This window comes from Nematolebias whitei, chromosome 2 (genome assembly GCF_014905685.2).
Source record: "Nematolebias whitei isolate Nwh7 chromosome 2, NemWhi1, whole genome shotgun sequence".
Lineage (NCBI taxonomy): Eukaryota > Metazoa > Chordata > Actinopteri > Cyprinodontiformes > Rivulidae > Nematolebias > Nematolebias whitei.
The window spans coordinates 35,763,473-35,789,381 of NC_056499.1; the positions used below are offsets into that span (position 1 = coordinate 35,763,473).

Here is a 25,909-nt window from a genome sequence, read left to right on the forward strand (position 1 = left end):
ATGCCCCCGAAAGGTGGAGTTGTTCAGAAGCGACACCAAGGATGAAGAATTCAATGGATTCAGTGATGTGGAATGAGATGGTGAATTTACCGGTAATTTGCTTGTCGGACTTGTTGGCTTGTTACGTTAATTAAGCCTGTTCAGGATCCCAGGTATGTTCTGTGTGTTACTGTTATTTCAGATAAGGATGCACGATATTGGATTTTTGGCTGATATCCGATATGCTGATATGTTAAAACTTATTTGGCCGATAACCGATATTTTATATACGTTCCTTTGTCAGAACATAACCCTCTTATTTAGACTTATTTGCTACAAAAATTGTGCAACAGCTGTAACAGCTGATGGCATATATTCAGTAACAGCCATATGATATGCAGAGCACTTTAACTTATATTAAATGAAAAGTGTTAAATGTTATTTATTAGCATTAGCCACCTGCGATGCTGTCTCACTTGTGGAGGTTTGTTCCAGGTTCCTATAGTTGCAGAGTGGGATCCTCTGCACTCCTGTGCATGAAGGACAGACTTTTTAAGTTCAAAGTTTTTGTCTATCCATTGTGTCGTAAGACTAATCATGCTAACGGGGCTAACATGACGTCCACATGTTTGTGGTAAAACTCACCCAACAAGTCGTGCTATCGGCTATTAGCTTCTCAATGACGTCGAAAATGACGGTTTGTACCTCGAGTGAAGTTACGTCGGAAAAATATCTCTGACTGGGGACGATGTAGTGAGGCTCAACTTAGTCCATAAATCTTGGGAATTCGACATCCTCACCAACGAAAAATAAAACTTCCACACCACCGACATTTTGAATTTTCCTCTCCGCCGTGAGATCAGGTAGGCGCATGTGACGTCATCACGTTGTGCTGCCGCTGCAGGAAAAAACAGCGTCTTTTATATCTGCAAGTTATTTTAATGGAATGTCCGATATTGAACTTTAACGCTAATATCAGTCGATACCGATACCGTGCCGATAATATCGTGCAGCCCTAATTTCAGATTAAATGTCTGTTCTTGCACTTTGTGGAATACACTTCTAACTAAATGCGACTTTTACTCCGTAGTGACTTATATATTGTTTTTTTCCTCTTCGTGAGGCATTTTTTGACTGATGTGACCTATAATCCGGAGCGACTTATAGTCCGGAAAATACGGTAATTGAACTGTAATGACGATCCTCTATGAACTCACAGACAACAGTTTTTATGTGTTTTACAATCAGAAACAACACATGTAATATTTTAATGTTTTTACCAATGAAAGAAAAATATCAAGAGTAGAAACATAAAACTGAAATGTCAGGGTCTTGCTTGGATGATCATCTTAAATTTGAGATTCATATCATGCCGTGTAGAAAATGTGTTTTGTAATTCCATGTTTACCATGAAAGGACATCTAGTTGTACCTGCATGATATAAAGTCCCACTATTTTATTGAGTCCAAGCAACTCTTTAAACCCGTGACGTTGAAATTGGCTTCAAACATTTTAGATCAATAGGTTTTCTTTAATGAAATTGACTTTCAAATGTGTTTAGTCTTTCACCAAAGGTGTTGAGCAAAACGATTTGAAAAGTCAGCAGCTCCAACTAAAGCAGATAAAAATCTGCTCTTCCTGCTTGTTCAGAGCTCCTCAGATTTAGAACTGTTCGTCCACAACAATAAAAAGGTCACCTGGTTTAGTTTTTAACTCTCAGATGAAAAAAGAAACCAAAAACAAATTCAACAAATATAAACATCAATTGAAAATTGTTCCTATTGTTTCCTCCTCCGTGTGTTTTTTTTTATCCTGTCTTGGATGAACTTTGGTGCTTGCTCATGTGCAAGTCCTACTTTTGTTAATGGCTTATCTATTTTTTTTATTTTATAAAAACAAACAAAAACAAAAAAACAGGCACCTGGTCTGAAAATGAGCCTTTAGCTCCGAGGCTTATGTGTTAAACATCAGCTGCATTGTTTTTACCATGTAACATAGTACAAATACACAATATATACATCCATATGTACATACTATGTGTTCCTGGTTGGTTACTGGCAGGGGACCTGTCCCTCAGGGCTCAGGGGACCTGTCCCTCAGGGGACCTGTCCCTCAGGGCTCAGGGGACCTGTCCCTCAGGGGACCTGTCCCTCAGGGGACCTGTCCCTCAGGGGACCTGTCCCTCAGGGCTCAGGGGACCTGTCCCTCAGGGGACCTGTCCCTCAGGGCTCAGGGGACCTGTCCCTCAGGGCTCAGGGGACCTGTCCCTCAGGGCTCAGGGGACCTGTCCCTCAGGGGACCTGCTCCACATGTTCTGAAGTCACGTGACCACGAGCACCTGTCCTGCCACTGTTCCCAGGTCAGCTCTGACCCACGGTCCGCTCACCTGAGCTCCTCTCGGTGACGGAGCACATCCTCCTGGAACCTCCTCCTCCGTTCCTCGCGCCCGACCCGGAGCCATAGAAGTCCCCTTGGTCTGGGTCATCGTTCCGGGCCAGCAGACGGTCCGTTTCCATGAAACTCGCTCCGTGGCCGCTCCTCCTCGGCGGGGGAAGCGGAAGTAGTCTCGTACTGGGGGGTTCTCTCTGAACTCAGCCTGTTCTGTGAGCGTGAAAACAGGACGAGGCTCGAGTGAGCAGCCTGCTGGAGAACATGTTTCATTAGGAAGTCACCGAGCTGCTCCTCCCTCCCTGTGCTCAAGGATCACTTTACAGACAACAAGTCACCTCCTGCAGGAGGTGCTGTAGAGGAGCCCAAACATGCTGACTGGAAAGTCTCTGCAAAGCAGGAAGTTCACTCCAGACAAACCCTACGCAGAAAATAATCTGTGGCTTGACGCGAGCTCAGTAATCCAGGGAGAAACATGCAACAAGATGGAGTCAGGTCCTCTGGACGGAGTCTTCTTGTTGAAATGTTGAGGCGCTGCAACAAACTCAGCACCTTCTCACATGGATCAGCCAGTCTGCTGGTGACAGGAGGACCATCAGCCTAACAATTGATCGTTAGTGCCCTGATGGCCACTTGCTATTCACAGAAGGCGGAGTGACACTATAACAGCGCTGTAACAAGGTGGTAGTTGAACATGGAGGTCCCCAGCCCTGTTTAAAGATGGACATGCTCTCTTCACTCTTTTCTTCAGTCTGGGGCTTGCTTCATAAAAGTAGAATTAACTAACCCTGGATCAGAGGATAAAGCTGGGTTTAGTCTAGTTGTAACTGGGTTCAAGAAAGCCAAGCTAGACGGATTAGATCAACCTAGTCAGGTTTAAGTTATTCTGCAAACTGCGAGGCCATAATGAGGTCAGTCATTTACTTACTAATGCTCCTTATGGACCTTATGGTACTTATACTAACTTTTGGAAAAATGGTGTCCGTTTCCCTTCATATCAAAGATAGAGGACAGATAATGTTTCAGATGTTCCATTTTCAGGGTTCACCAGTGAGTCCTCCATCTCACTCCAACTACCTCCATGTCCTTTAACTGCATCCATGAGTGCATCTACTCTTTGTCTTTTACCTGGCAGCTGCATTTCTAACATTCATTCAACCTTTATTTAAACAAGTTAGTCACACTGAGCCATGAGGACTCATTTACAAGAGATCTGTAGAGATCCTTGTACCAATATACCCACTGTCCCTCCTCTGGACATGTCCAATCCATCTCAGTCTCTCTAACTTTATCTCCCAGTCCTTCAACCTGTGATGACCCCATTCCTAATCGTATCCATCCTAAGCAGAACCTCAACATCTTCAGCTCGGCCACTTGAAGATGCTGAGGTGTGTTTATGAACATTTAAAACTCATAAAGATAAGGAAGCTTCTAAAAGAGTTTTCAGTTTTTAGGTTAAATAATGTTAATACCTTCAAAAGATCACAACGAGGAGGCATTTAAAACAAAGCCTGACATATTGTTTTTTTATTAAAAATTAATCAAATGTGCTTTATACACGTAAGAGTCATTGTGTTACATGGTTACTTTGCCTCATACTCCCAAGCATCACCAAATGTCAGGGTCAGACTTCTATATCAGTTAACATACATATAAATGAGTTTGATTGTCTTTATATGAAGAACAGTGGCAATAATCTTTGATTAGGACAGATTATTGTAATCCTATGGGTCCTCGCCTTATTGCTTTGGGCCTTCTGTTGTCACCTGGGACACCTGTGGAAAGGATTAAAAGAGAAACACGTCTTAAAATATGACAACTGTTTGTTTTCAGTTTTACTCATAGCAGTGTGTCAGATCTGATGCAACCAGGAGCATGAACATGTTTATTACCTGGCTGTCGATGCACCTGAACTGCCAAGTCCAGCGAGTGTTATAGAGGAAAGGTCGAAGGTCAAAACGGTTGTCATCGGGGCTGTAGCTCTCAGCGTGGTAGGACGGAGTCACTGTGGTCATCTTGTGGCGATTCATGGAGTACAACCTGAAGAAGTGTTTGACCTTCTGGGCCACCTGAAGAAAAACAACAATGCACTTAAATCCCATACAATCACTGAACACCATGATGGTTAACACCTTGGTGATGCAGGGTCTTGGTGGAGAGACAGCTAATGGAAAATGCTCATCAATCCTGAGCTTTGTTGATATGAATATAATCAGAGCTTTTGTTCCAATCAGTAGTTTGGCACGGCTCTTTTATATTTATAGATTGTTCATCCATCTATCCAGCCATCCATCAACTGCCTTCTGCTTGTGCTGGGGTCGACTAGCAGGGCAGCAGCTTGAGCAGGGAGGCCAGACATCTTTCCACAGCCACCTCTTCCAGCTCTTCTAGGAGGACTCTAAGGTGTTCAGAGGCTAGCAGAGAGACAGTCTCTACAGCATATGTGTCAAACTCAAGGCCCGGGGGCCAAATGTGGTCTCTACTCCTGGTCTCTCCCAGATGACCGACCTCCTCACCCTGTCTCTAAGAGAGTCCAGATTTTTCAAAGTCCGTCTCACTTCCACCTGATTCTTCCACTCTCAAACTGTGATCATGTGCTGAAATGGTTAAAAGGCCGAGAAAATGTACCAAAGAAGAAAAAGTGTTTCAGGAGAGACTTTAGCCGTGTTAAAGAACGGCCTTTCTCTGCATTTTGACATTTCACTAATGCTGCCATTATTATTATTATTATTATTATTATTATTATTACTATAATTATAATGTGTACTGGGAGAAAAAATAGAAACAGATTTTTTTTTTCATATGCAGAACTTAAAGAAGGTACACATTTATGATTATACTTATTATATTTTTGACCCTTACTTTATGATGTGTAAAAAAAGAAGAAAGTAGAACTACTCGGAGTTGTCACTCACTTATGCAAGGCTTAATTTGTAAACCGGTCGATACCAGAACACAAATAGCGGGTGGACCGGCTTGGTGGGGTGGGGGGGTCCTGGGGAACGTGCATGCTCACAAGACAAGAACCTGACAAGTTGTTTAATGACACAAAATATGTTTTGTTAGCAAAGAATAGAACATTTATTAACATTTACTAACATTTATTAAGCATTACTTCTATATTTACACACACACAAAAAAGTGCTTTGACAAACTCATCGATAAAACTAAAACCATATTGTCAACGCGAAAGAGAAAAAAGGGGGCAGGTATCACTCTCACTTTGAGTTTATACGCTTTGTTGCATGCGTGCTGTGGGTGACAAGCGTCCAGAGCGTCATAAAAACAGCAGCGGAGGTGTCGGAGTTATTTATTTATTGTCTCAGCAGCAGAGGGGAGCGACACGATTCAAGCATGGCTCGTAAAATGACAAGGCAGTCATAATTGTTCATAACTTTATTATTAGTAAGCCTGAGAGTTGCCAGATGCAAGCAAACAGTTGCCGGAGCGCACCCTGTCAAAATAAGACCGTTCCCGGATCTTGTTCTGGAAAGATCCAGCTCAAATTATACACTGCCTTTATGTCACTGGCAGTCATGGTGGGAAAACAGACCAGTAAAGTCAAAAATCTCCATCTAAAGTCATGATGGTTTAACGACTGACCTCTGTGGGTGACAGCATGTCCTTCCACATGTGGATGAGTTTACAGAACATACTGAAGGGCCCACACTTAGAAATCTTCCGCAGTCGTCCGATCAGTGATAACTCCGAGTACGTCATCCCCATGTCTGCCTGGAGAGAAAGCAGCAGCGGTTAAAGAGGAATACTTTACAAATTTCACCGTATGCAATGTTCTTCTTATTCACTGAGAGTCTCTCGCTGTAGCAGGACTTAAGAGTTTTATCTCAATTTATTTTCATTAACAAATTTATAAAAATACAGCCATGATAGTGTTCACACAGTGTCTGTTTATCTGAGGCTGTTTTTCTGTCTGTCTTATTAAGATTGCTGCCAAGGAGTGAGAGACACAATGGCCATGTGTGGTTACCATGGTGATCCTAAGGATCCACTGGCAGCAGGATTAACATTTCCTCCTGAGTGCATAAGTAGCTCAGGGTCAGCCTGAAGTTTGCATGAGCAGTTTTTCCATCGAAGATTTAAAGACAATTTTTTGTGTCGTACCTCATCGGTTTGTGACACTTGTCCGTCTGTGAGTGGCTCCAGTTCAGCTGTGGGCGGGGCAGTCAAGATGCTGCAGAGGAGACCAGAACCAGTCACCAGGAGAACCTCACACAACACGCTCCTTTCCAAACAAGTGAGTATCTACAAATCTATTTTCTCTCATGTCCGGCTTTTGTGCGTTTGTGTAGGTTTGGTGAAAACAAAGTAAAACTAAACGGTCTTACGGCTGCACACAGAGCTCGTCTTACCCTCTCAGAGCAGTGAGCTGGAACTTCTCTGCACAATAAAGCAGGAAGCTCTTCAGGTCGGTCTTGCTGATTCCACCAATGGGGTTGATGTCGGCACTGGAGCAGTCGTATTTGGTGAAATACCCTGTGAGACTAAGAACAAGTAAATATAGCTTCAATATTCATTAGAAAAAGAATATTAGCTTGAAAAACAAGCCTTTTTTCAAAAGCCATTACATTTTGTGAGCGCACATAAAACATTCTCACATTCTTTGTTGAAATCAGGTCTCTCTTGTAAATGAGTCCTCGAGGCTCAATGGGATTTACCTGTCTAAATAAAGGTGGATTGATTGATTGATAAAAGCCAACATTTTTCAGAAATCACGTCCTACAGTAGGGGTCACCAACAGAAAGCCCGCGGGGCTTGGTCGCCAGCACGGACCACGTGAGTCGCCTGCCGGGTGTGTTCTAAAATTAGCACTCCAATAAACAAACAAAATTTTTTTAAATAGTCATTAATTTAATGTTTTTAAATTAAAATAATACCATTTGAGTGAATGCAGATTTGAAATAATAAGTTTTTTTTTTTTTTAATTAAAATAAACTGCTTTACGTATTCAGCTTAGCAACCTGGTCTGGGGTCAAAGTTCATAATCAAGCACAGATGCAGATCACTGAGCGGCGCAGCTACAAGGTATTAATGCCCGTCAGCAGGCAAAGAGCCGTCTGTGCACTCTGTAGAGCTTTATTACGAAAACACCAAAGGTTAGAGAAGGTCAGCCTGTGATCTGAAGGTCGCCGGTTCAATACCCCAGACTGACAACATCTAAATGTGAGTGGTAAAAGGTGAAGCACCCACACCTGCCTTCACCCTCATTTGCCCAACTCTGAGCCTTTGAACAAGCCCCTTAACCCCAAAATGCAGAGAGTTAATTCTCCCATTGCGGATTAATCACCACATCTTTTACTCTTGTTAAACAAATTGTCACATTTTTCATCAGCTTCTTTAAGACCTCCTCATGTGAAACTGCGTCCTGAAGAAAGACTGCCGTTTGCTCAAAGCTGCCTTTAACGCTGACATTTTTCTGCCCGTCGTGCAGCCAGACAGGCAGCTGGCATTAAAGGAACGTGTTAGCTGGTGAAGTGTTGCTGCATATTGTGACGTGTTGTTGCCAGTCGCTCCACAAATGAGACACACTTTTGTTTTTCACAACTGCTAATAAAAACTCTTCCTCCCAATCACTGTGAATATAATGTGTTCCTGCCATCTCCCCTGAATTTCAAATGTTACAGATTGAGATTAACATAAAATAAATAATGTTCTATGTTTAAATATTCGTTTGCTGCTATAATAAATCCTCCATTAGGTCCCCCTTGCTCCTAATCAGGGTCGAGATGGGGTCTGGAGACTATCTCAGGTGCCTTTGGGTGAAGGCAGGGGACAGTCGGGACAGGAAGGCAGGGGACCGTCGGGACAGGTCTTCAGTCCATCACAGGGATACAGGCAGAGACAAACAATTGTCCACACTCCCAGTCACACCTACTGGCAATTAAGAGTCAAACTCAGAGCTCTCTTGTTATGTGGCAGTAGAGATTAGCACTGCTGCTCTAATCACGATATGTCCTGTCCATCATTGTAAACTATTATTGATAATTATTGTAAGGAGTCATTAGGATTAAGATGTGATCAGGCAGTCATATATTCCCTTATATGTACATTTATTATTATTAATACTATAATTAAACAAGTATCCCTTCTTGTTACTCAGTCCCACTTGAAGTAGCTCTCAGTCTTAAAAAGGTTGGTGACCCCGTCCTACAATGACCTTATGCTGCCTTTTTATTCTGATTAAACTTGTCCTTCCATAAAGGATCTCACTGATTTCTTCTATCAACATACCAAATAGCTGGCCACATAGCAGTTATTGTGTGATGCTTCTGGAGTAAATTAAAGACCAGTGAGATGTCACAGATTACTGAGACGGGTCTTGTTTGTTTGGAAGGCCAAAGAGGAGACATATGGATGCAGTTAGAGAGGACATGGAGGTAGTTGGAGAAAGGACAGAGGATGCAGAGGACAGAGATGGAGGATGATGGCTTGCTGTGGAGACCCCTGAAGAAGGAAAAGTTGAAAGAAGAAGAAGAAGACTGTGATTGGTTTTGTTACCTCTCATCAACGTTAGCAGAGCCCAGCACCAGCAGTCCACCAGGTTTACCACGGGCCCACAGACTCAGCTGGGCAAAAAGGTAGGCCAAAACCATCCTGAGCCGGGCCTGGGAATTAAACAAACATATATTTCTAAACCCTCCCCAAATTACATAAAACCTCTAGTGACATATCCAACATTTTTCAGTCAGGTCATCTGGACAGTTTCTTTTTTTTGTGCTGAAAAATGTTGGACTGTATACCTGGATTATTGAGCATGGACTTTGTTGTTTTCAACCAGTTTGACACGACTGTCAACAAGGACGAGGGCCGGCACAAGAGGAGGGGGCGTGACAAAGAGACCATCTTAGCACCAACATAACTGGTTTGTTCCACTTTGGAGTAAGCTGTTTGGGGGAAGAATCAGTTTTGTGTTGTGTGTTTCCTTGACTGATGAAGCCTTCTGGATCGAAGGTGAAATGTTTCAGCACAAAAAAAGAAACTGTCCAGATGACCTGACTGAAAATGTTGGATTGTATACCTGGATTATTGAGCATGGACTTTGTTCTCTATTGACATAATTTGCATGGCTAATTAGCAGACATCAGCAATGTGATATTTTAAAACATTCAAAGTGTCTTTGGTTGGATGTTAGTAGAAGTTGCTCCTTTCTGTCAGAGTTGGTAACGGCAACACGTTAGGAGTTGTACTGATGTGGCAGTAAAAGGCCATGGTCTCAAGAAAAATCAGTGGCTTCTGTCGTGAATAAGCTTAATCCTGAACAGTATTCTTCTTCTTTCAGCTGTTCCCTCTTCAATAGTCGCCACTGCCAGTCCTCCTCCACCTCACTCTGCCCTCTGCATCCTCTGTCCTCACTCCAACTACCTCCATGTCCTCTCTGCATCCATAGATCTCCTCTTTGTCTTTTTCCTGGCAGCTGCATTTCTAACATCCTTCTACCAGTATACCCACTGTCCCTCCTCTGGACATGTCCAAACCATCCCAGTCTGGCCTCTCTAACTTCATCTCCCAGCTGTTCAACCTGTGCTGTACCTCTGATGATCTCATTCCTAATCTTACACGTTTTTGTCACTACCAAAACGAACCTCAACATCTTCATTATGAAGATGTCGATATGCATATCTTTAAGAAGATACAAGATAACACGAAGATCTTCATCTTCATATTGAGCATGCATCAGGATACTCAACATCTTCAGTTCTGCCACCTAAGTGAAGAAAAATACTAAAGACTAAGCAATTTAATATTTTAATCACTTTTGTAACATTACTGGAAATGGAACTGTGAAGCTCCCATAGGATGCCATCATCAACCAAGAACACATTTAAAGTTATAATGAGCAATATTATGGTCACTACTATGGATCTTTAAAGCAATTAAAGTATTTCAAGAGTTTAAACTATAAGTTTTACCATACAAGAACAATGAGAGCTTACATCAGTGTGCCATATACCTTTCATATCAGCATACAGACCTCCAACCTGACTCAAATCCTAAGCCCAGCTCTGAAAACCACTAACAGCATTCAGTATTTTTGCAGATCTCAACAGGAAGTGAATACTCTTAAGTTTGTGAAGCTACTAAATGGTCCCGACCACCTGTGGGTAAAGCGTCACCTCGATTTTGAACTGACTGTGAGAAGAAGTGAAGCTGTGGAAGAAGTGCTAAACGGTGAGTGGAAACATTAGTCATAATGCTCCGAACACATGACACAAACCGCGAGAGACAAAGTGTGAAGGGGGTGTCCAACCTGCACGTTCTGCAGAGCCAGGTTTTCTCTGTGGCTTCCTCCATTGACACGAAACTGAGGCCACCGTCCAGTAACCGCTGAGAAGATACCCAGAATCCCTTTCACTGCCAGATCTATGTTAATATTCATGTGTGTGCTGGAAGAACAAACAAAAAGAAGACAACCTCACTCTATTTAAAATTTTCATTCATTCAGGAATTTAGTTTTTTTGTAACTATTTAGAAGTTGGAAATATTTTATAGCGTTTAGGTAGGAGCATTATTAATTGTCTACCTCCCAATCTGACTGGCCAGTTCTCGTGCTCTGCTGCAGGTCTCTTCAGAGGAGTTTTCACTGGCCATGTAGCAGGTGGTGAAGATGCGACCACACAACTCCTTTGGGTGCTGGGGATTGTAGGATTCATCCCCAACAACCCTGCGCACATCCTCCAGTACCTGGCAGTCTGAAAACAACAGCAGTCAAGCAAAAGACAAACAGGAGGTCAAAAAGACAGAGCAGTGATACAGATTATTTTAATTCTGCAGAGGTAATATACGTTTCATATGAACATTAAACATCATGAAGGCAATCAGTCAAGAGAAGTGGTTATATTGAAACATATAAAGTAGGATACGTCCCAGTTGATTCAGCATTCAACAGATAGCTGGCAGGGTAACAATGAGCCAAATGTACAGGTATATATGGCTGTACAAGGAGATTTAAAAGCTAGCGAGATAGTCACATCTGCAAGCAGGAAGGAGATTTACTGGAATGTGGAAATTACGGAGGCATCAAACTAGTAGAAGCTGCTCTGAAAATATATGAAAGGGTAATGGAAAGGCAGATATGGGAAATAGTAAAAATACACTCCAGCCTCTTTGGATTCATGCCTGGAAAGGGCACGACTGACGCAGTTTTCATTCTCCTGCAGGTTCAGGAAAAATTCTTGGGAGGGGAAACAATAGCAGATAGTGGACGTTTGTGGATTTGGAAAAGGCTTTCGACAGAGTCTCGCACTCGGTGGTTTACTGGAACCTCAGACAAAAAGGTATTATGGAGAAGCTATTTTGGAATGCTAGTTTCAGGTACGAAGGTGTTAAAACAACAGTCAGAACTGGTAAAGACAACACAATAGCATTTGAGATTAAAGCTGGCGTTCATCAGGGTTCATGTCTTAGGCCACTGATGTTTATTGTTGTAACGGATGCAATTATTGAGCTTATTAGAAGAGAAGTGCTGTGGGATATGTTGTATGCAGATGACCTAGTTGTGGCTGAAGATTCTGAAGTTAATCTCCAAGATAGTTTTAGACGTTGGCAGCAGGCACTTGAGAGTAAACGTTTGAAAATAAACGCAGCAAAAACAAAAGCAAAAAGTAGCAATTGATCAACAATAAGATAAAAGTAGCAAAACTGAGCTAAAAACTAAATGCAGCTAATGGTCTGCTCAAAAACTAATGAGACGTTAACAATTATTGATAATAGAGGAAATGTACTAAAGCAGGTCGAAACGTTCAAATATCTGGGGTCGGTGATAAATGCCAAAGGAAGCTGTAAAGAAGATGTTAAATGAAGATTTGGTGCGGCATGGCAAAAATGGAAGGAGCTGACAGGATGAGTGCTTTGTGACAAAAGGATGTTGATTCATATTAAAGGGAAAGTGTACAAGATGATGGTGCGGGTGCTACGTGGGATTCTTGGGAGTATCCCCCAAGGATAGACAGAGGAATTATGATATTAGAAAAATGCTTGGCGTGGCATGCATCACGGATAAGATACAGGTATCAAGAATGAGACAGTATGGGCATGTGCAACGGATGGAAGATGACAACAAGGTACAAAGTCTATTAAACGCTGAAGTTTTGGGTCAACGAAGCAGGGGACGTCAGAAGAAGAGGTGGGTGGATATGATCCAGCAGGATATGAAGACACTCCATCTCACAACAGACAATACACAAAAAAAGCAAAATGGAGAAGGAGAATCCATGTGGCTGACCCTGCTCCGAAAGGAGCGGGACCTACAGCCTGAAGGAGAGAGAGAGAGATGGCTGTACAATAAAAGAATCAAGATGCTGCGATGGCCCAGTCAGAGTTCAGACATCAACTTGACTGACATGCAGTGATAAGACCTTAAGTGAGCTGTTCAGAGACAAAATGTCAACAAAAAGGCCACAAAAAGCACATTGTATGCCCATCAACAAATGTTTTATACAGCTATCTATAGCAATGATGGCATGGAGAAGTAAAGACCTTGTATAACATTTGACCTTGACCTTGGAGTTGGAGTATGAACAGTTTAAGCGACACACTATCTAATGATGATGCATGTGTATGAAGTTTTGTTAAATCTTGAGCGGACTGGAAGTGATGGGCAGGACAAGCGAAAATTGATGGACTCATGGAGACTACACCATACGTCTGCCTTTCAATGGACGTATAACAAAATGGCAAAACATTAAACAAAGATCTGCAGCAAGAGATCAGTCTAAGCTACTAAAACACCAAATTCTAGCTTAATATCTGTCAAACTCACTAGGTTTTAACTGTTTTTATTGAAGTTTATAATATATTTGCTCACACACTAACAGAAAAACATACAGACACCGGTAGAAACATTATTGCATGCCTTTCAGGCTATAAAGAGTGGGCTTGTAATCCTTAGTAAACAAGTGACAGATCGAGGAGATGTTACAGATTATGATTACTTTAAGTGATTTTAGGTGAGATGAAGTTAGTTTGCACAACACTTTAGTCTTCAATGTACAAAAATTAAGTCATTGCTGATTAAATTATTTAAAGAGAATTTGTAGGAGCAGAATAGTCTATAATCAGAATAAAGGACAGTGTTTGTGGTCATAATATTTGGCCTTCATTGTTACCGTGTGGCTCACTGAACAATAAGCATTTCAGACAGCAGCACACAGGAATATTATCAGGCTTTCTATGAGTTCATTGTTGACAACTGGGTGAGGGAGGTTCATTTTAACGGACGGATTATTTTAAGCTAACAGGCAAATTTGCTCCTTATTTTTCAATTAGAGGAAAGTTTGTGTGTTGATACTTAAAGCAAACCAAATCATACTCACTGCCGTCATTCACGGCCTGGCAGAGCAGCACACACATGGAGTGAACAATACAGGCTGTGGAGGAGCTGTCAACGCCACCACTCAGAGGCAACAGGAAACCAGCCTAGGACACAACGTCACATTTTATAAACACAAAAAAACGAACGTAATGTGTATCCAAATTTATCAGTTGTCTTTAAGCGTGTGTTTCTGCACACCTGTCCACTTCTTCTGAGGTAGTCCCACAACCAACATGCAGGCCCTAAACTGAACAACACAACAGTCAGCGATTGCAAGCGATCTGCTCAATTTGGTTGTCCGATGAAAAATGGAAGAAATCTGTACCTGATCTCTTCCTCTGGTGTGTGAAAGTGCCACTCTATTGGGTGGTGAGTAGGGAGGTAGATATCATCACCACTGGATAAAGAAAAGTCAACTTTGATCCTGTGACAAGGTCTGAGATCACTTTCCTACAACAGAAAAGTACAACCCAAAGAGACAAAATGACACTTGGTAGATGCAACGTTTAAAGAAAATGCCTTAAAAGCTGAAAAATCACAAATCAAAACAAATATACACATCGTACTTTTCCTGAGATGTGTGTGTGTACCTGAAACCTCTCCAGAAGTTTTCAACTCATTACTGGTCCTGAAACAAGCATTGCAGTGGTTGGCCGCATTTCTAAATCTTATGTCTGGAGGACCCCGGTCAGTGTTTATCACCTGCCTAAAACCATCATAACAGTGAAGCACGATGGTGTGGGGCTTGTTTTCAGCAGAAGGGAATAAAAGGCTGGTCAGGATTAAAGGAAAGCTGAATGGAGTAAAATATTCTCCATAAAAACCTGTTCCACTGGATTCAGGACCTGAGGCCGGGCTGAAAGTTCATCTTCCAACATGACAATGATGCATGTGCACAGTGAGGACAACACAGAGTGGCTTTGAGACGACTTGATAAGGATCCTGAAGTGTCCTAGCTTGTCTTAAACCCTATCAGGCATCTCTGGAGACACGTGAAATTGGTTGTCCACCAACAATCTCTAAGCTAGAGAGGATTTGCAAAGAGGAATGAAAGTAAAGTCTGAATTTTCTGAAGTCATTGTCTGACCTAAGAGAATGAGGACTGCAGCAAAACAAATACAGACATCAGCCTCATGCATTATAAACTTTGAGAAGTATTGATCTCTCACCATTTGAGGCTGGCATAGTTCTCCTCTGTAACTGCGAACGTCCTCAAGATCCAGAGTGGCTGTAATCACTTCCTGCAACAAATACGTTCTTATTTGAGCGTCAGGATTTTAAAGGATTCAAAGACCTGTCTCGACCTGTATCTGGTTGCTGTCGTACCTACCACATCAGTGACAGAGAACTGAGCTCCCTGAGCAACGATGTCTCCGTTGATGGCCACCATGGCACAACCATCATAGTAGACACGGTCTCCATCACAGCCCCTCTGGTTAGCATACAGATATATACCTCCGCTCTGAAACACAAGCAAGAAGCTAAAAGCAGCAATAAATTTGATAGTTTCATCCGTTTCAGACTGGTGACTTTCAGCAAATGTGCAAACAATACAAGCTGTTATGGCACCATCACTCCCTACAGGTGTGGATCAACACTTCCCTCGAGTAGTTCACATTATTAATGCATGTGTTTGAATAAAGAGTAAAATGAAACTATTTTTCTCTAAAATCAGACATTAAAACACTGATTTTATGTATTTTTACTGACTCTCAATGAATGCATACCTTATAGGTGGCGCACTTGACCAGGTTGACTCGTTGGTCGGCTTTGCGAAGCTCATGGTGACTTGCAGACGAATTAGTGAAGATTTCAACCCCATCTAGCCCCATGTGAATATGAGGGCTGAAGAAAACAGAGACGAGCAAGGTTTCCTACTGAATTTTCTTTTCAGAAATAGAAACTTTAAAAAGAGGTAATGAGAATCAATCATCTACTAAAGGTCTGGAAACCAGTGGAAATACTGCATCAGTGTCACTAACAATTATTCAGACTTCTGTGACAGCAGCATCTAACAGAACTAATTAACTGTTGTACCATTTTGATGCTTCTGGTGCTGACGTGTTCTACCTGTTGGGAGTCCAGAGCTCTGCACACATTTCTGTGCCGATGCAAGTGTCCTTTGTTGACAACACACAGTCACCAAACGGGACTGTGTCCTGAGAAAAAGCAAATAAATACACCAGAGTTAGTCATGGAGTTCCTCAGGGTTCAGTGCTTGGACAAGTACAATTTACTTTATATATGCTTCCATTACATAAAGTTATTAAACAGCATGGGATAAATTTTCATTGTTTTGCTGATGATACACAGTTATATTTGTTCATGAAACCCAGTGAATCCAATCAGCTACTTAGACTACAAGCATGTCTTAAAGACATAAAAACCTGGACGACCCTTAATTTTCTGCGTTTAAACTAAGACAAGACAGAGGATGTGGTTTTTTTTAACCTGAGCATCTTTGGAATATTTTTTTCAGTCTTTCACTTTCTATGGATGGCATTAATCTGGCCTCCAGCTCCAATGTTAAAAATGTTCGTGTTATTTTGATCAGAACATGTCTTTTAACACCCACATTAAAAATGTAACCAGAACCGCTTTCCTCCACCTGCGTAATATCACGAAGATTAGAAACATATCGTCCAAAAATGATGCAGAAAAACTGGTCCGTGCATTTATCATGTCTAGGTTGGACTATTGCAATTGTTTAATATCTGGGTGTACACAGACTTCTTTAAAAAGTTTTCAGTTGATCCAAAATGCTGCTGCCAGAGTTTTAATGAGTTAGTAGGAGAGATCATATTTCTCCAGTTTTAGCTTCTCTCCACTGACTCCCTGTCAAATCCAGAATTTAACTCAAAATCTTACTTCTAACCTACAAAGTTCTCAACAACCTAGCTCCATCTTATATTACAGATCTCATTGTTCCATATTTTCCTAACGGAGGACTTTGCTCTCAGTCTGCAGGTTTACTTGTGGTCCCTAGAGTTTCCAAAAGCAGAATGGGAGGAAGATCTTTCAGTTATCAGGCTCCTCTCTTGTGGAACCAACTTCCAGTTTCTGTCCATGAAGCTGACACATTGTCCAGTTTTAAGACTGGGCTCAAGTCTTTCCTTTTTGATAAATCCTATAGTTAGGGTCGGCTTGGGTTTCCTGAGCTGTCCCTTAGTTATGCTTCTATAGGCTTAGACTGCTGGAGGACAAACTGAGCACATTTCTTCACTCTGCTACTGTCTTTACTTACTCTGCTCAACCTGTTTTGTATATGTAATTGTTTTTTTATCCTTGACATGTTTTTTGTTTTTCTTCCAATAGGGGGTACACCTACACCTACATTTAGATTCTTAATATAAAAGAATCTAAAAATCATTCCTCCAGATATCAAAGTTCATGCTCAATAATCCAGGTAAAACATCCAACAATGTTCAATCAGGTCATCTGGACAGTTGCTTTTTTTTTGTTGTTGAGACGTTTCGCCCTCCAGCCGAAGGGCTTCATCAGTCTGAGGAGTCCTAAACAAGTTGTTTTCCCCACTAAGTAGTACACTCCTACAGTGGACCAACCAGTTTGCTGGTGACAAGATGGTTTCTGGGGGCTGTCCTCTCCCCCATCTTATTTATCCTCCAGATAAATAAGATGAAATCCACTTTTTTTATATAAATAATAATAGCATAAAAGCACAACATAATGAGCAATGAATTATAAAATGAATGAATCTGGTTTAAACCAATCCAGTAAATTTAGATATAATTATCTTTTTTACCTGACCAGTTACCTCCTGGATCATTCTGGGCAGGAAAAACTCCTCCACCTGCCTTAAGGGAGCATACAATGTGAAAAAAGATACATTACATAAATATTGAGCTATACAGTGGAGAAAGTGGAGCGAGCTACAGTATAAAATACAATATATGCCATCCAGATGTGAAGGACATTTTTATAAAAGCAGCAACAGCGCAATGCACTAGAATCTATTTTAGGCGAGAATATTAAATAAATAAATATTGAGGTGAGGGACAAGTGAGTCCGAACCACGTAAAATGTTTTTTTTATGTCTGTCTGTGGAAGTTTTTATGTTCCTAAACTTCTTCCTAAACCAGCAGGTCAACAAAACTGAAGAGCTAATTGCATACTTCAGAAAAACATGCCGAATAATCCCCCTCATTGCACAACTTGCACACCAGTGGCTCCTCTGCAGAGAGGGTCAGCAGAAAAAAATTAGGGCGAGCCTCTCTTGGACTCCCAACCCAGGGAAGATAGAAAAAACCAAGCAGATAAAAACACAGCTGAAGCTCAGCTGAAGATGTACAGTGCCTTGCAAAAGTATTCGGTCCCCTTGAACTTTTCAACCTTTTGCCACATTTCAGGCTTCAAACATAAAGATATAAAATTTTATTTTTTTGTGAAGAATCAACAACAAGTGGGATACAGTCATGAAGTGGAATGAAATTTATTGGATGTGTCAAACTTTTTTAACAAATAAAAAACTGAAAAGTGGGGCGTGCAATATTATTGGGCCCCTTTACTTTCAGTGCAGCAAACTCACTCCAGAAGTTCAGTGAGGATCTATGAATGATCCAATGTTGTCCCAAATGACTGATGATGATAAATAGAATCCACCTGTGTGTAATCAAGTCTCTGTATAAATGCACCTGCTCTGTGATAGTCTCAGGGTTCTGTTTAAAGAGCAGAGAGCATCATGAAGACCAAGGAACACACCAGGCAGGTCCGAGATACTGTTGTGGAGAAGTTTAAAGCCGGATTTGGATACAAAAAGATTCCCCAAGCTTTAAACATCCCAAGAAGCACTGTGCAAGCAATCATATTGAAATGGAAGGAGTATCAGACCACTGCAAATCTACCAAGCCCCGGCTGTCCCTCTAAACTTTCATCTGGAACAAGGAGAAGACTGATCAGAGATGCAGCCAAGAGGCCCATGATCACTCTGGATGAACTGCAGAGATCTACAGCTGAGGTGGGAGAGTCTGTCCATAGGACAACAATCAGTCGTACACTACACAAATCTGGCCTTTATGGAAGAGTGGCAAGAAGAAAGCCATTTCTCAAAGATATCCATAAAAAGTGTTGTTTAAAGTTTGTCACAAGCACCTGGGAGACACCAAACATGTGGAAGAAGGTGCTCTGGTCAGATGAAACCAAAATCTAACCGTTTGTCTACAATGCAAAACTATATGTTTGGCATAAAAGCAACACAGCTCATCACCCTGAACACACCATCCCCACTGTCAAACATGGTGGTGGCAGCATCATGGTTTGGGCCTGCTTTTCATCAGCAGGGACAGGGAAGATGGTCAGAATTGATGGGAAGATGGATGGGGCCACATACAAGACCATTCTGGAAGAAAACCTGTTTGAGTCTGCAAGAGACCTGAGACTGGGACGGAGATTTATCTTCCAACAAGACAATGATCCAAAACATAAAGACACATCTACAATGGAATGGTTCACAAATAAACGTATCCAGGTGCTGGAATGGCCAAGTCAAAGTCCAGACCTGAATCCAATCGAGAATCTGTGGAAAGAGCTGAAGACTGATGTTCACAAACGCTCTCCATCCAACCTCACTGAGCTCGAGCTGTTTTGCAAAGAAGAATGGGCAAGAATTTCAGTCTCTCCATGTTCAAAACTGATAGAGACAAACCCCAAGAGACTTGCAGCTGGAACTGCAGCAAAAGGCGGCGCTACAAAGTATTAACACAAGGGGGCCGAAGAATATTGCACGCCCCACTTTTCAGTTTTTTATTTGTTAAAAAAGTTTGACACATCCAATAAATTTCATTCCACTTCACGATTGTGTCCCACTTGTTGTTGATTCTTCACAAAAAATTAAAATTTTATATCTTTATGTTTGAAGCCTGAAATGTGGCAAAAGGTTGAAAAGTTCAAGGGGGCCGAATACTTTCGCAAGGCATTGTACACTGTCAGGAGGCTGAATCCTGTGGGAGTCCCCCTCTACATCACTACTGAGAGCAGCCTGACTGCATCATGTCCTAGCACAGGAAGTTAACTGTAAGGACTGAAATGTGTGTTGAGAGTCATCAGTGTCACATCCCTCTCTGTTTTCAAAGAGAGATGCGAGAAGAATTCCAGTTTAAAGCTTAAACCTAATCTCCTGACGTCTGAAAGATTTCAACCGGTTGATTTATGAATAAACAGAATGTGCAACAGCATTTTTTTGGTTGAGGGTTGTAGTTTTTCTGTAAAAAGAAAAAAAAAAAACATGTCCATAGTACGTCAAGGAATGCTGAAAACTGACCAACCTTAACCTCCAAGGGGAGAACCAGCGCAGCTCTCTGTATATGCCATGGTTGGCCATCACCATCTTGGGTCTAATCAGTAAAATCTTTCTGCACGATGGAAGCAACATGCAGAACAATGAAGAAAGTTTTCTGTCAGATTCTGTTAAACATTTGAAAGATTTGTCTAATCTAGAAATTTCAAAAAAATATTTTATTCAAAAACTGGGACTGGAGTTCGGACGTACCTGTTCAGGAACAGGACCCTGCAGTTATAGCGGACGTTATGATGCATGATGGGCCTGAAGAGAACACAAAACCCAAGACCTGAGTGACGTACACCTGAAACCACAGCTGCAGTTCAGACAACAAGCCCACTTACATCCCAACGTCACAGATGATGTCCTGGGTGACGGGAGACTCCAGCAGAGCCTTTAAGACCTGAAAGCTGTGAAGTAAGGTGTCCGATTCATAGAAGTGGTCCGCACAGCCAAAACCACTGTCAAATAAAGACCCCCAGAAAAGAAGCTTTAGAAGAGTAAGGGAAAACTGAAATGCATTATTTGAAAAGTGTTCTATTTCTATAGTCATGCTACATGTGTTAGACAATATTAAATAAATTATTAATCCTGAACAGGTTTTAAAATGAGGCAAACAACCTCAGATGAACATATATTACACTATCATCATATATTCGACAAAAACTAAAAACAGAAATGAGGGGTAAAAAACAAATTCCAGTTAATAATTTAGCAGCTTGTAGCACTTGGTCATAACTTTTCTCTAAGGCCTTATCAGTTTCTCACACATGTTGCTTCCAGTCATTGAAATCCGCAGCGTTTGATTCTGTTCAGCTCTCTTCGGGTCAAACCAGTGTTCAGTCAGACTGAGGTCTGGACTTAGACTGGGTCAAAGAACGAACTGATTCTTCTCTTTATCAACCATTCTGTTGCAGAATGGATAACAAGTTTGAGCTAATCGTCCGTCCTGTTGCATGACTCAACTTAGGCCAAGCTTCAGCTGCTGGTCACATGGGCTTCGATGAAGTGTACAGTGATCCATCACCTAGTGCGGGGGTTACTTTCCAGAGACCCCCGCAACAGGTGAAAATCTGCAAAGTAACGGCGTTATATTTATTTTATTATTATATTTAAAGGCTTTATAAACCCTTGCCACACTACAAACCTTTACCACTCTAAGGTTTACCCTTCGTGTGCAGTGCAGCACTGAAAACTTTAGTCCACGCCCACATGCTGTGCAGGCCCCACCCCAGTCTGTATAAATTGCACTGAGATCAGGAATCGACTCCCAAATCGCATTTTTCTTCAGCCATTTAGGAGCCTGTGAGGCCCAGGTCTTAAAGGGCTGCACCGATACTATACTCATAGAATCTGCGGTTACAGTACGTAACCAACGTTCTATTTCGTATAGGCTTTGCCCTTTTAAGGCTATAGCTAGTGGGTTAAAGGCAAAGTAGGATCTGTGCCTCACTGAGTCTGTTCATACAGATATCTGCTTACACTTTTTGAAACAATCTATACTGAGTCGTTGAATCACACGTAATTACTCACCAATGAATCTGTGCGCCTGACATGCGCTGAGCAGCAGAGAAATCTCTGCATCAGACTGAAAGCTGAAATGCCTAACCCTGCTGCTGTGAGAACAGGCAGGATGGAGAGCTCACTAAAACATCTGCATCATCACTCTGACAAGACTCTGAAGACAGACTGAGTCAGGGAGAAGCTGAAGACATCACCCAGATAAAAACGGATGAATGAGCACGGAGAACCCCAGGATGCCGCTGTGCAGATGTCTTGCACTGACACTCCTCCGTGCAGAGCTGTGGAGGATGAGATTCCTCTTGTGGAGTGAGCTCTGAGCTCCTCTGGAGGCTGAGATCCAGAGGCAATAAATGCCAGTGAAACAGCCTCACAGCCAGTGTGACAGGCACTGAGCAGAGGAAGTCCTTGAGACTGATCTCTGCAGTGCACTTACAGACGCTGAAAGAGGCGTGATGCGGCCGTCCGTGCATGTGATGTAGTAGGAGAGCGCATGCACAGGGCAGAGGAGATGAGAGGTGGCTTCCTCCTCCACTTGCACAAGCGGCAGTGTCATACAGTATGCACCACAAAATCCAGCGATATAGCAAAAACTCAGCAATACAGAGTTCTTTTTTCTTTTTAAACCTGCGATACAGTGAAGCTGAAATGAGTATACTGCGATATAGTGAGGGACGACTGTAGAAAAGTTTGGTTTACAGAAGAAGTCATGGTCAACTCAGTAACTGCAAAGTGCCCAGGTCCTGAAGCTGCAAAACAAGCCCAAACCATCATCCTCCACCACCATGCTTGGCAGTCGGGATTAGGAATTTTTACTATGCTGTTTGGTTGTCATGAATGTCATTTATTTATTTCATATTTCTATCAACTTACTGGAATATGACTCAGCATAAACAACCTAATGACTCTTTTCAGACTGATGGGTGGCAACAGTTGCTTCTCTAAGATGAAGGCTGTGTTTCTTAGCATTGTGTTCCCTCACCTCCAAATTTGGAAAAGGACAAAAATATGTACTTATGTACTTAAAATATGTATGTACTTTTATAAAGGCGTTCACACTTGACGATAATCAATCAAGGCATTTGATTAATAACAAATATCGGCCACTAGTTCTTGTACTTCCTGTAGAAACAGCAAGGCAGGAATTTGTTTTTTCTCCCACATCTTCTGCATTTAGTCCTAGTAATTAGCTAAAAAGGTAACGACAGTGGAATATGTCATATTTTTAGGTTGTATCAAACATTTTATTACTTGATATGGAGAAGATTTTTTTGGTTTGGTTTGGTAGACATTACAATGAGCATCACACATAAACTGCAAGTGTGAAACCTGATCAAGCATTTTAAGAACAAACAAAGAGTTTAGTCTAAATACCATATCTCTAACTCTGGACCCAGTCTGTATTTGGCTCCTTGAGCTTTGGCAATCTCAATACCTGCAGAGAAACACACAGAAATCATCACTGCTTTGTTATGAAGAACCACACCCAGCTGTTACAAAGAATCCAGACTTGAGAAGGGAAGGTACACATTGTGTCAGCGATGAAAGAGGCGTGGGATGAGGATGGGGTCACCTTGAGAGAACGTTTGAACACAAAACTGTTAGGACCCGGCTCGGCCAGGGAAAAGGTGGAAATAACCATAAGAAGGAATTGGTTTAAAAATGTGATTTACTGTTTGGTCTTTTGTGTTTCAACAAAATAAAATAAAGGGAGGGTAGCATTAACAGAATTATCACCTTTAGTTGGATTACAAATGTAATTTCTGACAAAAAGCAAATAATTATATTAAAAAAATAGAAACAAGTCAACCAGCAAATAAAGTTTAGTATTTTACAGAAAACTTTTTGTAACAAGTTCAAATAACCTTGAATAACAAACTATAAAATAGAGAGGAAATTAACTCCTGATACAACTTTTAAAAAAAACATAAGATCTAATTAAAAAAGTTCATAGTCACTAACTGAACTAACAAAAACAGTTTCCACATGTAAAATGTCTGGGCCTGTCGCTGGGAGCTCATAAATCTGCATTTGTGCTTCATTTTCTTACAAGTCATGGTGTGTGATTTGAAATAATTACTAATAACACAACTGCAGATGTTGATGTTGAACTCCAGCTGCATATTCCTGACAAACACATATCAAGAACACTGGATCCTTGGAATATGGAAAATATCAGAAACACATTTATCTGCACATCCACAAACTTGAAATAACATTTTCATGTACTCCCTCCTCTTCTGTACCATGAAATAATTTCCTCTGAACCAAAACTGGCCTCAAAGAGACAAAATTGCCATGTTGATGTGCTGAAAAACCTGTTCCAATCTAAATATATAAACTTTGCTTTGTCCTCTCAACATCTATACAACTTTATGTCCTAAATTTTTTTTGCACAACTTTTGCATTTTCACTTATATTTCCTTGCAAAGCTATTTATTTATTTATTGTAATTTCTGTATTTTCAATAAGTAAATACTTTAATCATTTGGTGCCTCTCAGACTGATGAACTTTGCCTGCAGTGATTTCTTAAGTCCAGCAAATCAGCAACCTGCAACTTCAAACAAATGGCTTTGGAGCCTAAATTAAATGTGATTTACTATAAAACAACAACAACATAATAATAATTTATATTCATATGAAGTCCTTTTATTATCATGCATATCTGCTAGATAATGTGATCAACATCACCGTACTTCCTCCAGCCATTTAACAGTCAACAATGGTGTACCACAAGGCTCAGTCTTAGGACCCACCCTCTTCACAATCTACATAGGTAATGTAGGTCAGATCATCCCTGATGCATCCTTACATTTCTATGCTGATGACACAATTGTTTATTGTCGAGCTAAAACAGTTGCTAAGGTTTTCCAGCTTTTGCAAACCACTTTTGACATCATCCAGTCAGACTTGTTCCGTCTCACACTTGTCCTAAACACCAACAAAATTAAAGGGATGCTTTTATCCAAACAGGAAGTCGGTCCCAGCAGTTCTTCCTCTGATTTTATCCTTGAATGGTGTCCCTATTGAATTTGTCAATTCCTACAAATATTTGAGTACCTTGGTCGACCGCATCTCTCTTTAAAGCTCCACATGGAAAATGTAGTAAAGAAACTGAAAGTTAAATTGGGTTTCTGTTTCAGAAATAGATCTTCTGTAACTCTGAATGTTAGGAAACACCCTGTAACTGCAACTTTCCTTCCCTTCAATGATTACGGTGACATTATTTACATGAACGCCCCTACAAGCACCCTGCAGATGTTGGATGCTGTCTATCACGGTGCACTAAGATTCATAACTGGCTGTAACTACCATACCCATCATTGCACCCTTTATTCACTGGTTAACTGGACATCATTAACTTCACGCAGACTCTCTCACTGGTACATTTTCATCTTTAAATCACTTCTTGGTCTGTTGCCTTCATACATCATCTCCTACATGTCTCTGCGTGAGTGCAGCTACAGCTCTCAGGACATCATTACCTGCAGTGTTCCCTCAGTGAGGACTGAACTAGGCAAAAAGGCCTTCTCCTACTCCGCTCCTGTTTCCTGGAATATCTTACAAAAAGACCTGAAGCTCTCGACCTTGACCTCTCTAAGTGGCTTCAAACATCTGTTAAGTTCCTGGGAAAATCCAATGCAGACATGTTCCTGTTTTTAGTTTTCTACATCGCCTTATAATCTAGCTGTTTTTTTTTCCCTTCCTTTTAAATACCATTTTATTTTCACTTGTTTAAAAAAATCTAAATTTTACGCATTCTTTATGATTGTCTATTATTTTCTTTGTTGTCTACTTCTGTCATCATCAGGTCTCTCTTGTGAATGAGTCCCCGTGGCTCCATGGGATTAACTTGTCTAAATAAAGGTTGAACGAATGAGCAAATCTCAGGGGTTTTGCTGTCATCCTAATATGGCCAGCGGTGCTGTTACTTCCGGTAGTCTCGCGGATTTTGAACCGACGTGTAATTTTTAATTCATTCATGCACAACAATAGAGTGACAAAGTCTGAATGAGTTCACAGACTTACTCTTCAGGATCCTCTCCGTGTTTCCTTCAAAGTCCAGAGCCCACTGGTTCAGCGAGCAGGTCGCGACCGTCACCTTCCGGCCCATGGTGTCCTCGCGCTGTCAGCACAGACGGGTTGGCGCGCGCACGTTCACGAGACAGACAACTCGGTTTGTAAGTGTGTGAACTCTGGTGAATAATATGTAGGAGTTTGTTGTTAATGACAGCACAATGAGATGAATGGAAACTACAGAGCGGCTCTGCTCTGCTGCCACTTCTTCTTCTGCTGCTGTGATTAAAGTGACGGTGCTGCCCCCACCAGGAGGAAGCAACCATTACACACCAAGGAACTATGAACTACATGTTGGTACCAATTTTCTACAGAGTAC

The 25,909-nt window shown here is 41.4% G+C and overlaps 2 protein-coding genes across 2 annotated transcripts in view; both read right to left on the reverse strand.

The window, feature by feature from the left end:
• The window catches only part of tpcn2 (two pore segment channel 2), a 41,731-nt gene extending 39,312 nt beyond the window's left edge, over nucleotides 1–2,419 (reverse strand). Inside the window, exon 1 of the mRNA XM_037697661.1 lies at nucleotides 2,366–2,419. Coding sequence (XP_037553589.1) covers nucleotides 2,366–2,393 — 28 coding nt within the window. The 5' untranslated portion in view covers nucleotides 2,394–2,419. The remainder of the gene's footprint in view (nucleotides 1–2,365) is intronic.
• Nucleotides 2,420–4,066: 1,647 nt separating this feature from the next.
• Nucleotides 4,067–25,684, reverse strand: nadsyn1 (NAD synthetase 1). Its single transcript, XM_037697662.1, has 21 exons — nucleotides 25,543–25,684; nucleotides 22,887–22,947; nucleotides 20,336–20,452; nucleotides 20,202–20,255; nucleotides 19,978–20,064; nucleotides 17,460–17,511; nucleotides 15,767–15,855; nucleotides 15,424–15,541; nucleotides 15,027–15,158; nucleotides 14,866–14,937; nucleotides 14,022–14,146; nucleotides 13,895–13,943; nucleotides 13,698–13,800; nucleotides 10,907–11,075; nucleotides 10,634–10,769; nucleotides 8,884–8,990; nucleotides 6,738–6,869; nucleotides 6,490–6,559; nucleotides 5,971–6,099; nucleotides 4,260–4,436; nucleotides 4,067–4,142 (listed from the first exon to the last, which is right to left on the reverse strand). The coding sequence occupies exons 1-21, from the start codon at nucleotides 25,625–25,627 to the stop codon at nucleotides 4,107–4,109; spliced, it is 2,100 nt and encodes a 699-aa protein (XP_037553590.1). The 5' UTR covers nucleotides 25,628–25,684; the 3' UTR covers nucleotides 4,067–4,106.
• Between the last annotated feature and the right edge of the window lie 225 nt (nucleotides 25,685–25,909).

Coding starts and splice junctions, on each gene's coding strand:
- nadsyn1 (XM_037697662.1), bottom strand. CDS start 25,627: ATGGGCCGGAAGGTGACGGTCGCGACCTGCTCGCTGAACCAGTGGGCT. Junction 20,256..20,335: donor ATCATCTGTGACGTTGGGAT/GTAAGTGGGCTT, acceptor TGTTCTCTTCAG/GCCCATCATGCATCATAACG. Junction 17,512..19,977: donor TTCTCCCCTTGGAGGTTAAG/GTTGGTCAGTTT, acceptor TGCTCCCTTAAG/GCAGGTGGAGGAGTTTTTCC.